Raw genomic sequence first — 15,256 nt, forward strand, 5'->3', positions numbered from 1 at the left:
ACAGCTGGAAGTCCCAGCCACAATCTCAACTGGAGTAAAACTGCTCATTACCCATAGCAGGATTTCATAAGCTGCTTAAGACATTGCAAACTGAATTGCTAAAGTACAAAATGAACTTAGCTAAATCAGAAGAAAAATGATGCTAAACTGGCTACATAAGGGATATCGATAAAGGTCTTATGGGAATCTGATACTACTACTACTACTACTACTACTACTACTCTTTTATTTATTTCTCCAGCCTTACAGCACATATTGAGACTTAATAAAGCATCACCATTAAACTGTCAGCATCGCCCTAGAGCCAGTGCACCAACTGGACTCATGTACCTCAACCCCGACTGGGCTGGGCGAGCTGGGTAGCACCGCCAGAGACCTCCTTCCCGCAGGAAACGGTCACAGTGCTGTGGACTCACAGCTTAGAGCTGAGAGCACCGGATTCACTGTCTCAATACTTCAGTCGTTGCGCAGCAGAGTTTTGCAGAGTCTTGCAGAGTATAAACCACTCGGAGAGCAGCTCTGTAAAATATCTTCCTTTTATTCTACAACTACAACTATGGTATATACAGAGCTAAGTATTCTGAGCATAAAGCAATGCTACACTGAGAGTCTGCAGCTGCTCTTAGCAGCAATCTAATCTCTAGGATCTCCAACACTCTCACTCTCTCCGATACACTGACTGACTGACTCTCTCTCACACACACAGATATGTTGCTGGGCAGAATAAGTTAATAGGCAGGACACGCCTCCTCTTCTCTGTGGAGTCAGCAGAAATCATCAGGAGATGGTCAGGAGATTCTTGGGTATGGGAGGGGTGAAATCTCTGATACAGAGTTTTAGAAAAGTTATTTAGTTCTTTATCTCTTTGACATCCGAGGGGGGAGGGTGTTCCACAGAGAGGGTGCAACAACCGAAAAGGCCATCTGCCTTCTTCTCTGCTACTCTTGCTTCTTGCTGCTACTACTACGACAACTATATTATCTATTTCCCCAGCCACTCTGGGCGTCTTACAGCACATATTGAGACTTAATAAAGCATCAAACATTAAACTTCCTGATACAGAGCTGCTTCTGGTGTCTTCTAAAAGTTATTTAGTTCTTTATCTCCTTGACATCTGAGGGGGGAGGGTCTTCCACAAGGAGGGTGCAACAGCCAAGAAGGCCATCTGCCTTCTTCTCTGCTACTCTTGCTTCTTGCAATGAGGGACCCCGCAGAAGGCTCTCTGAGGAGAACCTCAGTGTCCAGGTGTTGCGATGGGGTGGAGACACTCCTTCAGGTATACAGGGCTAAGGCTGTCAAGAGCTTTCAAGGTGAGCACCAACACTTTGAATTGTGCTCAGAAATGTACTGGGAGCCAGTGAAGACCCTTTAGTACCAATGGTACATTGTCTCAGTGGCCACTCCCAGGCACCAGTCTAGCTGCTGCATTGTGGATTAGTTGTAGTCACTGAATCTCCTTCAAGGGTAACTCCATGTAAAGCACATTGTAGTAGTCCAAGCGGGAGGTCACCAGGGCCTGCACCACTCAGGGCAGGGGTCTGCAACCCGCGGCTCCGGAGCCGCATGTGGCTCTTTTACACCTTTGCTGCGGCTCCGGGGCGGATACTAGCGAGGGGAGGAGGTGCATTGTGCGCCCCGACACTCCCCACTGTGGCGGGCGCTGTACTGGCTGTGACGTTGCATGGGGGCGGTGCGTGTGTTAGTCCCGACGTCACCTTCCCGCCTGCTGTCAGATCGCGGCTCTGGAGATATATTTGTTTTAAATGTCGCAATGGTTTTGCGGCTCCCAGTTGTTTTTTTCCTTCGGAAACGGGTCCAAGTGGCTCTTTTTGTCTTAAAGGTTGCAGACCCCTGACTCAGGGGAAACAGTCTGCAGGCAGGTAGGATCTCAGCCAGTATTTAAAAAAATGATACACATTTACAAAAAGTTTATGAGAAGAGAGATGGTTTGGGCAAATGACTCTTGATGAGAATAAAAAATGCAGGGCTAGGAGAAACTAAGAACATGGAAGTATATGACTGAAGTTTTGGTTTTGGACTGGACATGGAGATTGATTTTAGATAGTCAGAAGAGAGATGAGTGGTCTCAGGAAAATTAAAGTTATCAGACTCGGACATAAAGAGAACTTGGCTAAAATTTTGTGTCAGCTACAGAATATCGGTATGCATGTGATAATGGCCTCATGTAGGCATTTTCTCATTTCTATGCCAACAATTTAATAACACATATGATTCTTGATAAAAGTACCGTATTTTTTGCCCTATAGGACGCACTTTTTCCCCTCCAAAAATGAAGGGGAAATGTGTGTGCGTCCTATGGGGCGAATGCAGGCTTTCACAGAAGCCTGGAGAGTGAGAGGGGTCGGTGCGCACCAACCCCTCTCGCTCTCCAAGCTTCAGGAAGCTATCCGCAAGTCTTGCAAGCCCGGCGGGATGTCCCGCGGGCTCGCAAGGCTTGCGGGCAGCAGCCTGCAGCCCACAAGCTCGGGGGATAGCGGGGTGGCGGAGCGCCGCCATCCCGCTATTCCCCGACCTGATCTGGAGGCTGGCGGGGGGGGGGGGACAGTGGGGCAAGCTGTCCCTGAAGGCAGAAGAGGGAGACGGAGAGCTCCGTCTCCCTCTTCTAGCTTGGGGATGGCTGCGCAAACCTGGGGGGGAAATAAAAAATTTCCCCTTGATTTCCCCCCAAAAAAACTAGGTGTGTCCTATGGGCCGGTGCGTCCTATAGGGCGAAAAATACGGTAATTTGAAAGCATAGAAAGTTGTTTCCTATTCAGAAATAGCTGCACCTGGGCAGAATCCATCTCTCTGGAAATGCCTCAGCTGCTTTGCATGTGTCAGTTTATATTGAGCTCTCGTGCTGTTTCCTTCAGATTTTTTCCCTGTATTTCGCACTCTGATCCTTGAAGTAAAATCTCCTTTTATTATATTGTTCCTGGTGTCTTCCTGTATGGTCTTAATAACTGACAAGGCGCTCACCCATCTAGAATCTGTATGATTGCTGCCTGCAGTCAGACATCTCAGTGTGATTAATCCCAAACCATCTGAGGGGTGACCCTATATTAAAATCCTGCACAACAAACAACAAACAAGGCCTTCTCCACCCCACCCCTCAATGAGGTTGCGTCAGGTAAAAGAAAATGGGGGGGATTAGAAGAGTAATTTTATGTGACACAATATAAATCCATATTCTGGTGCTAAGAATAAATTTCTCATGTGGGCCTGTGCTCAGAGGAATCTTGGGTCTTAGTTCTGAATTACGCATTGGAATTACGCATTGCAGAAATCAGCTCTAGGCATGCTTTGAGTATCTGTTTGGCTGATGTGAAAACAGGATGCTGGAAAACAGGATACATTAGCCTCATTCATCCCAACATAGGTGCATGGCTCATCTGATGTTCTATGGTGCCCCTCCCCATAGTCATTATTTTGCACCAGGCTCTGGTTTAACTAGAAGCTTGGGTAAAGCAAAGTAGGCCCTAAGAGTCTAATAGTGATAGAAGGGGCAGAATTGAGAATTTCATCTTAACTGAGATCTCCCATTTTTGCTTGTTTGACCCACCCGCTTTATCCAGCAGCACAGGTGATAATGGATGGGGTAAAAAGGGACGGCCAATGCCCAGATTAAAGAAATGGCACCTAGTGGTCAGCAACAGAACAAGCACTTTAATGCAGAGTCAAACAGCAATAAGAGAAGGGGAGAGAAAATGGCTCTCTCCTCCCCTTAAAAAGGTATGTGGTAAAAGTTTTTTTAAAAAAGTAAAAAGTGGTAAAGGTATGAATATTTACAATAGGTGGTCATGTATCCAAAGAACGTGAAATGGATCCAATTCCAAGTTACTGGGTCAGATAAACAAAAACAAGACATGGCATGTTCACACCTGATGAAAACCCATTCAGCACAAAGGAGGAAGAATGGTGGGCAGTTTAGGGTGGTCCTCCATTGGATATGTTGGACCCTCTTGCTGCAGCGATGAGGAGTGATGTCACAAGCACAGGTGGCGTCACAAGCACGCACTGGGCACCCATAATGTTGGGTGGAACTCAGCACGCTTGATTTTTAACTCCCCTTTTGGATTTTTATGTTTTGAACAGCCCTGGGATCTTCAATGGACAATTGCCCTGCTGCAATTGTCCATAGAAGCATTATTTCCTTTCCAACTATATCTCTAGCTCTTAGAATGTATTTGTTGGGCTGGAGAGACAGCTAGGGGATGTTGATGGTGTATGAACCATGCCCAGGGACACCACTGACTGAGCTGGCACAGGTGGTCTCTGGCATAGTTTTGGAGGACCATACCCACGCAGAACTTGCCATTGGGCCCAATTAGGACTTAAGGGCTGCCATGACAATAACTGGATTTACTCAAATGGGCACACCCTTGAATTCAAGATTGGGATGCTGCAATGCACTCTCTCTGGGTCTTTTACTGAGAGTTTCAGTACTTCTGTTGGTTTTTTGAATTCATTGTATAGGTCCAACGTTTGCTTAAAAACCTCCAGGGAAGGAGAGCACACAACCTCCAGAGGGAGACGTTCCACTGTCAAACAGCTTTTACTGTCAGAAAGTTTATCCGTATGTCTAGTTGGAATCTTGTTTCCTGCAACTTGAAGTCACTGGTTATCACTCCTCCTTTGGAGGTAGGAAAATGGCATGTAGGGAAAGTTCTGCTCTCATCTCCAGCTCGTGGCCTTCCCTTTGTGTCAAGTGGTTGGCCATTGTGAGAACAGGATGATGGACTTTGTGGGCTTTGGCCTGATGCAACCTCAGGGCTCTTCTGAGGTCAGTCATGTTTTGCCAAAGTCACCTTTACCCTTGATGATCTGTGGCAGCCTATTGAGTAAACATGTTTTCTTCGGCTCTGCACCTGCTCCCATCAAGTTTCAGGGGAGATCTTTCTTCCCTTTACAATCATCAGAATCACAGTGAGCTATTTTTATTCTTTCCTGAGTCCAAGTAGCCCCCACCCCACCGCTTGAATATTGCCTTTGGGACAAATAAGGTAAATATCGCAATTAACGGCAGCAAGAAGTTTTTTATTCCACTGTGCCAGAAAAGTTGGATCTATAAGCTATATATTGTGTCACAAAATCTAGGGGGGCAAGATATAGAGCAGGTGAAGTGAGAAGGTACATTTGTCAATTTACTGCAATCTCTGATTTGCATGAATTTGGGGCTTATTAAGACCAGCAGCTAGTGTTGGGTGGAACAGCTATAAGGAAAGCGTAGCAGGTAGACCCAGAATGATAACACTGCTTGTGTTCCTGCCTCTTGCAACCAGTGGGATGCAGCAGAGGACAAAATGCCCACTGAATCAAATCAAGGAGCAAAAATTAGCTGCAAATTTTTACCGGCTAGCAGACCACCTCATTAGTGGGGTCACATTTTCAGGATTCTTTAATGCTCAATTTCCTTTCACCTTTTCCAGCACCCCTGTCAGCATACTTGACTCGTAAGTAATGATGCATTGATATATTTCTGCTTCCTACATAGTCTCCATTTCCCGTGATACACTTCTTTTCTGATACCCTTGAATTTTTTCATTTCATTTCATTTATTTAAAGAGTTCTATGTTTCTGTTCAGATGGTGGCTAGGAAAACCCAACCAGAAATTATTATTACTCTTATTGGTGAAAAGCCATGTTGCAACACATCTTATAATATGTTTTAAGTAATTAGTAGGAGTTTTGGCATGTACTGCTCTCCAAAGCACAACTTGTTTTCTAAAGGGTTGGAAGTGCTTTGGAATGTGTTTCAGTTGCAAGTTTTCCTTAGTAAATAAAATGTGAACACATTTCTTTCCCACATGCACAACAAAATCTATGCAACTGCAAATCATAATTGTCAACTGTGCTTTGTCATTTGCAATGCAGCCTGGGGGTCATTTTGGCTCAAGGGACTTTTGGTAGGTCACCAGAAATGAGGCTGATTTGTGTTCTGGTCTTCCCTCCACACTCCTCCCTTGCAAAGATACTACAGACACAGGTACAGGTAGACCTATGTCTCTCTTTGCTCTACTTCCTCACCTATTTTCCTAGCTGCTTTTATACGAAAAAGAATGTGACTTTCATTTTCACTGAATTGAGGCTGACTGTGTGACACACTTTTTTCACAGCTGGGTGGATAAGAAAAACTCACATGTTATTTCCTTCTACTTTGCTGTTCGGGATATTAATCACAACCCCAGGATCTTATCCAACATCACCCTGGGCTACAGCCTATATGATAGCTATTCTGAAGGAAGACTGACTTCTGACTCCATGACAGACCTGCTTGCAGGTGGGAAAATCAATATTCCAAACTACAGCTGTGGAAAGCAGAAAACGCTGCTAGCTGTTCTTGAAAAGAGTGAATTTGACATCTCCACACACCTTGCAAGCATATTGGGCATCTACAAGATCCCACAGGTAATCAATGGGTCCAAGTGAAACACACCTGGCAACATTAGCCACATGGTTGTTGTTGTTGTTGGCATCTGTCTGTATTGAAAGACAATGGAATGAGCCTCTGGGATGAAGTCAAATCACTCTGTCAGCAGTATCTAAGTGAGCTCCACAGTGCGCAAGCCTGGGCAGTAGGTACGGAAGTCCTAGGTTGCCAAGACGACAAGATTCACTGCTGTGCTCCAAAGCAGAGCAATACATTTGGCACAAGCTTGGCTGCAGGAGTTGCTGGAAGGAGGCAAACAAAGCACCACTCAGCTGGTACAGGATTTGTGCAGGGTTTACTCCTTAGCCTTTTCTTTTCCCAGATGGTGGAGGGTATGCAGGGTTATGGAACTCCCTTGCAGTTGAGGACAGATAGGCCCCTTTCCTGTTGTCTTTCTTTCTTTCATTCATTCATTCATTCATTCATTCTTTCTTTCTTCAAATGCTTTATTGAATTCCAAAAGAAAGCGTACATTCAGAAAAAGAAAAATGCATATCCCCACATGATTAGCTTCTTTCATTATAAATAACTTTTATAACGACTTCCCATCAGCCCATTGCGGATCCTAAATGCTTTTAACGTGTCACACTTTTTTTTTAATCATTCCAAATGAATCTCCATTATTTTGTTTTCCTATGATTTTCTACATTTCTGCAGCAGTCACTGCAGACCTACCAGTGAATTCATATTTTTACGGTGCTCACAGAGATATTTTCTATACAAGTTCCATTCTCTCCTAAACGTTTGTTCCATGTGGTCTCTTAGTTTCCCCGTCATTCGTGCCAACTCTGCATGCTCCAGCCATTTCTCTTGCCACTCCAGTTTGGTCGGGATTGAGTCTTCCAGTTTCTAGCTATTAACAGTTAAATACCAGCGATAGAGCATTTTCATAAAATTTTCTTTCAAGGTACAGCATGCAGTAAACCTCAGATCTGTCACAGCTTAAAATTAGCCGCTGTTTCTTTAATACCAAAGTCAGCATGAGTCAGTGGCCTACAATGGATCGGCAAAGCCTGCATGACTCATGAACCTCTCACCTACAAATATCTGTATATATAGAGTGGTCATTGATTGTGTGTGGTGGAGGGTTGCTTGAATGGCAGAAAGTTGGCTGAGTTTGGTGTATGTATAAAGCTGTTAGTCATGGTTGGAGGAGACTTCTTTTAAGAATAAAAGCAGTATTCTGCAAAGTACTCTTTCTCAAGGACTCTTTGTGCTGACTAGGGTCTGAGGACCAGGCAAAGAAGGTCAGAAATCGTTCCTTTTCAAATACTGACAAGATCTTCCTTCCACAATCCTTCTCATGCTTCCATAGGGCTATTAGATCCAAATTATTAGGCCCATTTGACCATCCTACTGACTTTCTAAAGCCTACAGAAAACTTTTCTTTTCTTTGCTTGCAGCAGGCATTTTAATTGAAGTTTGATTATTGAGTTTTACCTTCTTGATCATTTTTTTATTGACTCTTTCTTAACTGCATAGATAATTTTGCCCCTAATCGGTATAAGAATTGCTTGAACTTTTAAAAAATGGTGTTTAAATTCCAAAAAAACAGTGATGCTTGAATAAATCTGTCGGCATCTTTCACATAGAAGTATCCAGTCTTAATCCTGAAATGCAAGCCACAATTCTCTCTTTTTTTACCAGCTAAGTTATGGCTTTGCTCTTACTGATAAATTCCAGTCCCCTTTTGTCTATCGGATGGTCCCAAACCAAGAAACGCAGTACCAGGGGATGGTCCAACTTCTCCTGCATTTCAGGTGGACGTGGGTGGGCCTCTTTGCTCCAGACAATGACAATGGGGAAAGCTTCCTGAGTACCTTGACACCTCTAATGAACAAAAGGGAAATTTGTGTTGCCTTCACACAAAGAGTACAACGAGAAACTTGGCTATGGATACCCCATGAAGCACCTGCCCTGTGGAGACAAGTCAATGTATTTGTTTACTTTGCAGACTCTCAAAGTGGACTTTTCATAATCATAGAGGTTGAGTCCTTACTTGAAAGGATACGAACTGGGGGGAAAGTCTGGATAACCACAGTTCTTCAGAACAAAATTTTGATACGTGATATTGACTGCTTCCGGTATGCCCATGGCTCTTTGTCCTTTGTAATGAAGACCAAAAAAAGGATGAAGAAAGACTACTATGGGCCAATGTCCTTGACTAGTCAACAGTATTCAGAAGAAGCATTTGATTGTTCATATTCAAAGCATGCCTTGTCTGTGAGAGGTATGACCAAATGCAGAGAGAAGGATAATGTGAAGATGCTGCCCCAGGAAGAGATTGAAAGAATCCAGTCCCAAGACAGCTATGTGAATTACTTGAGTATCCAAACTGTGGCTCAAGCTTTAAATGCCGCATATTCATCCAGGTCAAAGAGGATGTCAATTGTGGGTGGAGGCAGTTTGGATCTTCAAAAGCTACAGCCATGGCAGGTAATAATCTAGCATGGTCAGATGAATCCAGGCGAGAGATACAGAGAAGATTAGCATGCAGAGGGAACATGAAACCATGAAACCATGTTTATAATGCAGCACTGCTTACTCATTCTGTCATTCTAGTTTCATCGTTTCTTGAAAGAAGTCCAGTTCTACTCTAATACTTCAGCTGATGGACAGTACCTGGATGAGAATGGAGCACTGGCCGTTGACTTTGATATCGTGAATTGGGTGCTGTTTCCTAATAACTCTCATGATAGAGTGAAAATTGGGAGAATAGAGAGACTAAAGTCCTCAAATCTGAAGTTCACCATTAACCCAGAAGCAATTGTGTGGCCCAAGCGATTTAAGAAGGTAGGAAAAATTAGATCTGTCATTTTATTAACTATGACATCTGCTCTAATAACATTTTGAACAGTACATATGAGGCTTTGACTGCAATCTTGTGGATGCTTTCTTGAAGCATTCAAATCCTGCCAAGGAGTCCAGTTCGCTTTGTTGCTTCTTTAAATACTTTGTAAAAGTTTCCCATTCATCTTTAAAGTCACAGTTATCCTTGTCCTGTAGTTTATGTGTCAATTTTGCCAGTTCTGCATAGTCCATCAGTTTCTCTTGCCATAGTTCTTTAGTCGGGGTTTCCTCGTTCATCCATCCTTGTTCTATTAAGACTCTCGCCACTGTTGTCGCATACATGAAGATATTTTTCAACTTCCTTGGCAGATCTTTTCCTACAATCCCTAACAGAAATGCTTCAGGTTTCTTAACAAATGTTAGATAGAACATTTTCTTCAATTAATTGTATATCATTTCAATTTTTAAAAATTTCATTACAATCCCACCACATATGGTAAAATGTCCCCTCCTTTTCCTTACACTTCCAACACATATTTGAGCTAGTTTTATACAGTTTTCCTAACTGCACTGTAGTCATATACCATCTATACATCATCATATAATTTTCTTTCAGCAAAGAACAATCTGTAAATTTGAAATCAATTTTCCATTTGTTGTTTAGGTGCATAAACTTGGATTACTGTGATGTTAAAAGGTCTGCCTTGGATTCGTATCGAGATCATTCTATCATTTTTGAGATTGCATCCCAGTACAGCTTTTGCCACTCTTTTGTTGACTATGAGGGCCACTCCATTTCTTTTACGGGATTCTTGCCCACAGTAGTAGATATGATGGTCATCCGAACTGAATTCGCCCATTCCCATCCATTTTAGTTCACTGATGCCCAGGATGTCAATATTTATTCTTGCCATCTCATTTTTGACCACATCCAACTTACCAAGGTTCATGGTTCTTACATTCCAGGTTCCTATGCAATATTTTTCTTTACAGCATTGGACTTTCCTTTCGCTTCCAGGCATTTCCGCAACTGAGTGTCCTTTCGGCTTTGGCCCAGCCGCTTCATCAGCTCTGAATCTACTTGTACTTGTCCTCCGCTCTTCCTCAGTAGCATGTTGGATGCCTTCCGACCTGAGGGGCTCATCTTCCAGCGTCATAACTTTTATATGCCTGTTGTCTTTGTCCAGGGAGTTTTTTTGGCAGGGATACTGGAGTGGCTTGCCTGTTCCTGCTCCAGGTGGATCACATTTGGTCAAAAGTCTCCACTATGACCTGTCCATCTTGGGTGGCCCTGCACAGCATAGCTCATAGCTTCTCTGAGTTATTCAAGCCCCTTCGCCACGGCAAGGCAGTGATCCATGAAGGGGAATTTTTTTCCCCCATTACCTTTCCCAATCTTCCATCATGATGTTATGACCTATATCTTGTGCCCATTTGATCATGACTAATTTTACCTCTTTGTCTTTCATCTCCCATTCTACCAGTATGCTGTATGCGGCCTTCAATAGTTTCACTTTCCCTTCGATCACTTCTATTTGAAACCTAGATCTTGTATAGCTGAATCCTTTCTTGCTGTCTTCCTTATGTTTCATATAATTGTCGATAATGCAACTAACTCTGAAAATGAACTTTGATCTATGATGAGATCTCTTAATTTCCATTTTCCATCATGGTCCTTTAATAAGTCAACATATGTGAGCCATTTTCCTTTTTTTTCCAAGTGGTTTGAGCAGTAATGCTTCATGTGGTGAAAGCCACCACGGGGTCTTTTGTTCCAATAAGTCTTTGTATCTCTCTCATACTCTCATTAATGATTTCCTGATTATATGGTTGTAAAAGCTTCTATGAATCTTCCCTTTCCCGTACCATAAGTATGCATGCCAGCCAAATCTGTTGTCATGTCCTTCTAGTTCTAATGTCTCTTGCTTATCCAATCTCATCCAGTCCCTGATCCATACCAAACAAGCAGATTCGTAATACAATTTAAGGTCTGGGAGGGCAAACCCACCTCTATCTTTTACATCTGTATTTTATGTTTTATCATTGGCCTTTTGCCCCCCCTAGATAAATCTTAAAATCTCTTTCTGCCATTTTTTAAAGCATTCATCTTTCAGGATGACTGCTATTGATTGAAAAAGAAATAGCATTTTTGGCAACACATTCATTTTAATCGCTGATATTTTTCCTAACATTGAGAGATTCATTCTGCTCCATATTTCTACATTTCTTTGTACCTCAAGCCAAATTTTTTCATAGTTATTTTTAAATAGGTTTATATTTCTTGATGTTAACCAAATCCCTAAATATTTAACTTTTTAATGGACTTCAATCTCAATGTTTTGTTCTAATTCGGTTCTTTCTTCTTCCTTCATGTTTTTAACTAATAATTTAGTTTTATTCCTATTTAACTTAAATCCTGCAACTTCCTCAAATTTCTGAATCTTTTCTATTACTTTAGGGAGTGACGTTTTGGGTTCTTCCACTGTTATCACTAAATCATCTGCATATGCTTTTAACTTGAACTCACTTTTCCCAGTTTTTACACTTATAATCTCTTTGTCTGCTCTTATATTTCTGGCAAGTACTTCCAGTACCAGGATGAATAGTAATGGTGATAATGGGCATCCTTGTCTTGTTCCTTTTTGAATCTTACAATCGTCCGTTAGCACCTGATTTATAATTAATTCTGCTTTTTGTTCTGAATAAATTGCTGCTATTCCTTTTAAAAATTTAGAACCACATCTAATTTGTTCTAAAAACTTTGTTAGGAATTTCCAAGAAATATTATCGAAGGCTTTTTCAGCATTTATAATCATTGCCGCTTTCCTTTCATTTTTAGCCTCCAGGTATTCTATTATATTCAAAATATTTCTTATATTTTCCTTCATTTGTCTGCCTGGTAAAAAACCCTGCTTGATCTTGATGTATATATTAATTTAGTATTTTTTTTTAGTCTATTGGCTAATATATTTGCAAACAATTCCATTTCAGTGTTAAAGGCGGGGGAATCAGAAGAACCTAAAATGTTTCTCTGCCATGCAGCTCTGCAAAAAATCAAAGAAAAAAGTAACTGCCCAAAATATGGTCTGGGGTCACCTGAGGTTATTGGAAGCAAATATCTGCTCTCTGGGATCCTTCCAAAATTCTATTATCTGTGTCCCAAGGCATAAATACACCTTTCACTTTCTCCTTAATGCTCAATTTTCTCTTCATGCCTAGACCGTGCCTCGATCAAGATGCACAGAGAGCTGTCTCCCTGGATATTCCAGAAAAGTTCAGGAAGGGAAGCCGCCCTGCTGCTATGATTGTTCTCCTTGCTCAGAAGGGACCATCTCCACTCAGGAAGGTAAGGGAGGATCTCTGAGAAAATGGCCTTTGATGGGAGGATGGGGCTAATATTTGAGCCACTGCAAACATGATGTTAGTAATGGCTAGCTCTGTCACCTGTCAGGTGGGTACCATTGACATTGAGTTCTGGCACTGTCAGGCGTGGACAGTCCTCCTCTCCCTTTGGTAATTTTACAGACAAGAATTAATGAGCAGTTTATAATTTATACTCTTTTTATTGAGTCATCTGGTTGCAAGCAAAGATCCGCATAAGGAGAGCAGTTGGCTACTCTAAATCCTCCCCCTTCTACACCCCCCATGACATCCTGGCACCAACAAGAAGTTCCTTCTCCTCTCTGCATCCTTTGTTCTTTAATACATATGGACTTCCTAGTTTGTGGGGAGGGAGGGTCCCCCAGACTCTCCTATCACATCCTTGCTCGCTGTTCCCTCCCTTCTGTTCTCTTTCCATTATCTCATAGCTAGGTAACTCTGGTCTAATCTGCTCGGTGTCCTGTGTCTCTCCCTCTTCAGAGAGGAGCTGATCTGCCTGAGAATGCATTCCCCAATCCTCTGATTCAGACCATTCCCTGACAGGCACCTCTTTTTCTAGAAAATAGCACAGGAAATAAAATAAAATAGTAGCACCTTAGAGACAAACTAAGTTTGTTCTAGGCCTGAGCTTTGGTGTGCATGCACACTTCTTCAGATACTCTGAAACAGAAGTCACCAGACCCTTATATATAGTGGGAGGGTGGGGAGGGGTATTTCTCAGAAGGGTACTAGGCATGGCTGATTAGCTCAATGGGTAAACCTGCCGAAGACTGATAACGACTGCAATTAGTCATACAGGAAAAAAGCAAGGGACAGTATGCAGGTGACCAAAAATAGTTTAGCATGTGTAATGAGATATGAATCCATTGTCTCTATTCAGACTAGGTTTCTCCATAGTTTTTCCTTCTGAAAAATCACCAAATGCAATAGTGCTGTCAGCAAATTTCAGGTGTGTGACTGATGTTAGGATACCGAAGTGTGTTTTCCTCTCTGCAGATGCTAATGAATGCACCAGATGTACAGAAGATCAGCATCCAAATGAGGATAGACATCAATGTGTCCCCAAAATATTTACCTTCCTGTCCTATGAAGAAAGTTTGGGGAGCCTCCTGGCTTCCCTTGCTCTCTCCTTATCCTTAGCCACCAGCTTTGTGTTAGGAATCTTCCTTAAATACAAAGAAACTCCAATAGTCAAGGCCAACAACAGGGACCTCTCCTACATCCTCCTCATCTCTCTACTGCTCTCCTTTTTGTCCTCCTTCCTCTTCATTGGGAGGCCAAGGAAAGTGACCTGCCTTCTCCGACAAACAGCCTTCTGCATCATCTTCTCAGTTGCTGTCTCTTCTGTCTTGGCAAAAACCATCACTGTGGTTCTGGCCTTCCTGGCCACTAAGCCGGGGAACAAGGTGAGGAGATGGCTGGGGAAGAGTCTGGCCAACTCCATTGTCATTTCCTGCTCCAGTGTTCAAGTTCTCATCTGCACCATCTGGCTGGGGATCTCTCCTCCATTCCCAGACTTTGACCTCAGCTCCCAGCTTGGAGAGATCATTGTCCAATGCAACGAAGGATCTGTTGCCATGTTATACAGTTCCCTTGGCTACATGGGCTTCCTAGCTGCCATCTGCTTCACGGTGGCTTTCCTAGCCAGGAAGCTGCCTGGGGCCTTCAATGAAGCCAAGCTGATCACCTTCAGCATGCTGGTCTTCTGCAGTGTTTGGGTGTCCTTTGTGCCCACCTACCTGAGCACCAAGGGGAAGTACATGGTAGCCGTGCAGGTCTTCTCTATCCTGGCCTCCAGTGCTGGGCTCCTGGGCTGCATCTTCCTTCCCAAGTGCTACATCATTATATTGAGGCCTGATTTGAACACAAAGGAGCACCTGACAACAAAAAACTAAACATGACATTTGATCCCTAGTTCTAGGGATATCATAAAATTGTACAGTTAGAAGTCCCAGCCACAATCTCAACTGGGGTTAAACTGTTCATGACCCATAGCAGGATTTCATAAGCTGCTTAAGAAGTTTCAAACTGAATTACTAAAGTACAAAATGTACTTAGCTAAATTAGAAGAAAATGATATTGAACTGGGTACATAGGGATATCTTTAAAAGTTGTATGGGATTCTGATAATACAACTAATACCACTACTATTTCTAATAATAATAATAGTAATAATTTATTTCTCCAACCACTCTGGGAGGCTTACAGTACATATTGAAACATAATAAAACATGAAACTTCCTGATACAGAGTTGCTTTCAGATGCCTTCTAAAAGTTACGTAATTCTTTATCTCGTTTATCTCGTTGACATGGGGCGGAGTGTTCCACGGTGAATGTGCCACAACTGAGAAGGCACTCTGCTTGCTTCCCTGTAACCTCACTTCTCACAGTGAGGGAACCACCAGAAGTCCCTCGTAGCTAAATCTCTGTGTCCAGAAACGTACTGGGAGCATTCTCAGAAACGTACTGGGAGCCCGTGAAGATCCTTTGGTTTGGGCGGTGACTCCCAATCAACCGGTCTACCTGCCGCATTGTGGATTGGTTGTAGTCACTGAATCTCCTTCAAGGGTAGCCCCACGTAAAGTACAATGTAGTAGTCCAAGTGGGAGACAACCAGGGCCTGCACCACTCTGGGGAGACGTTCTGCGGGCAGG

General features: G+C 42.8%; 1 protein-coding gene across 1 annotated transcript; it reads left to right on the top strand.

Annotated features, from left to right (window-relative positions):
• Nucleotides 1–5,244: 5,244 nt before the first annotated feature.
• On the top strand, nucleotides 5,245–14,496 carry LOC310700993 (vomeronasal type-2 receptor 26-like; the record flags this gene model as incomplete). Its single annotated transcript, XM_083490954.1, has 6 exons — nucleotides 5,245–5,453; nucleotides 6,117–6,408; nucleotides 8,078–8,866; nucleotides 8,993–9,223; nucleotides 12,440–12,566; nucleotides 13,598–14,496. The coding sequence occupies 6 exons, from the start codon at nucleotides 5,245–5,247 to the stop codon at nucleotides 14,494–14,496; spliced, it is 2,547 nt and encodes an 848-aa protein (XP_083347080.1).
• Nucleotides 14,497–15,256: the final 760 nt, after the last annotated feature.

Source organism: Podarcis liolepis (assembly GCF_965112155.1).
Source record: "Podarcis liolepis genome assembly, chromosome: 2".
NCBI classification, from domain to species: Eukaryota; Metazoa; Chordata; class Lepidosauria; order Squamata; family Lacertidae; genus Podarcis; species Podarcis liolepis.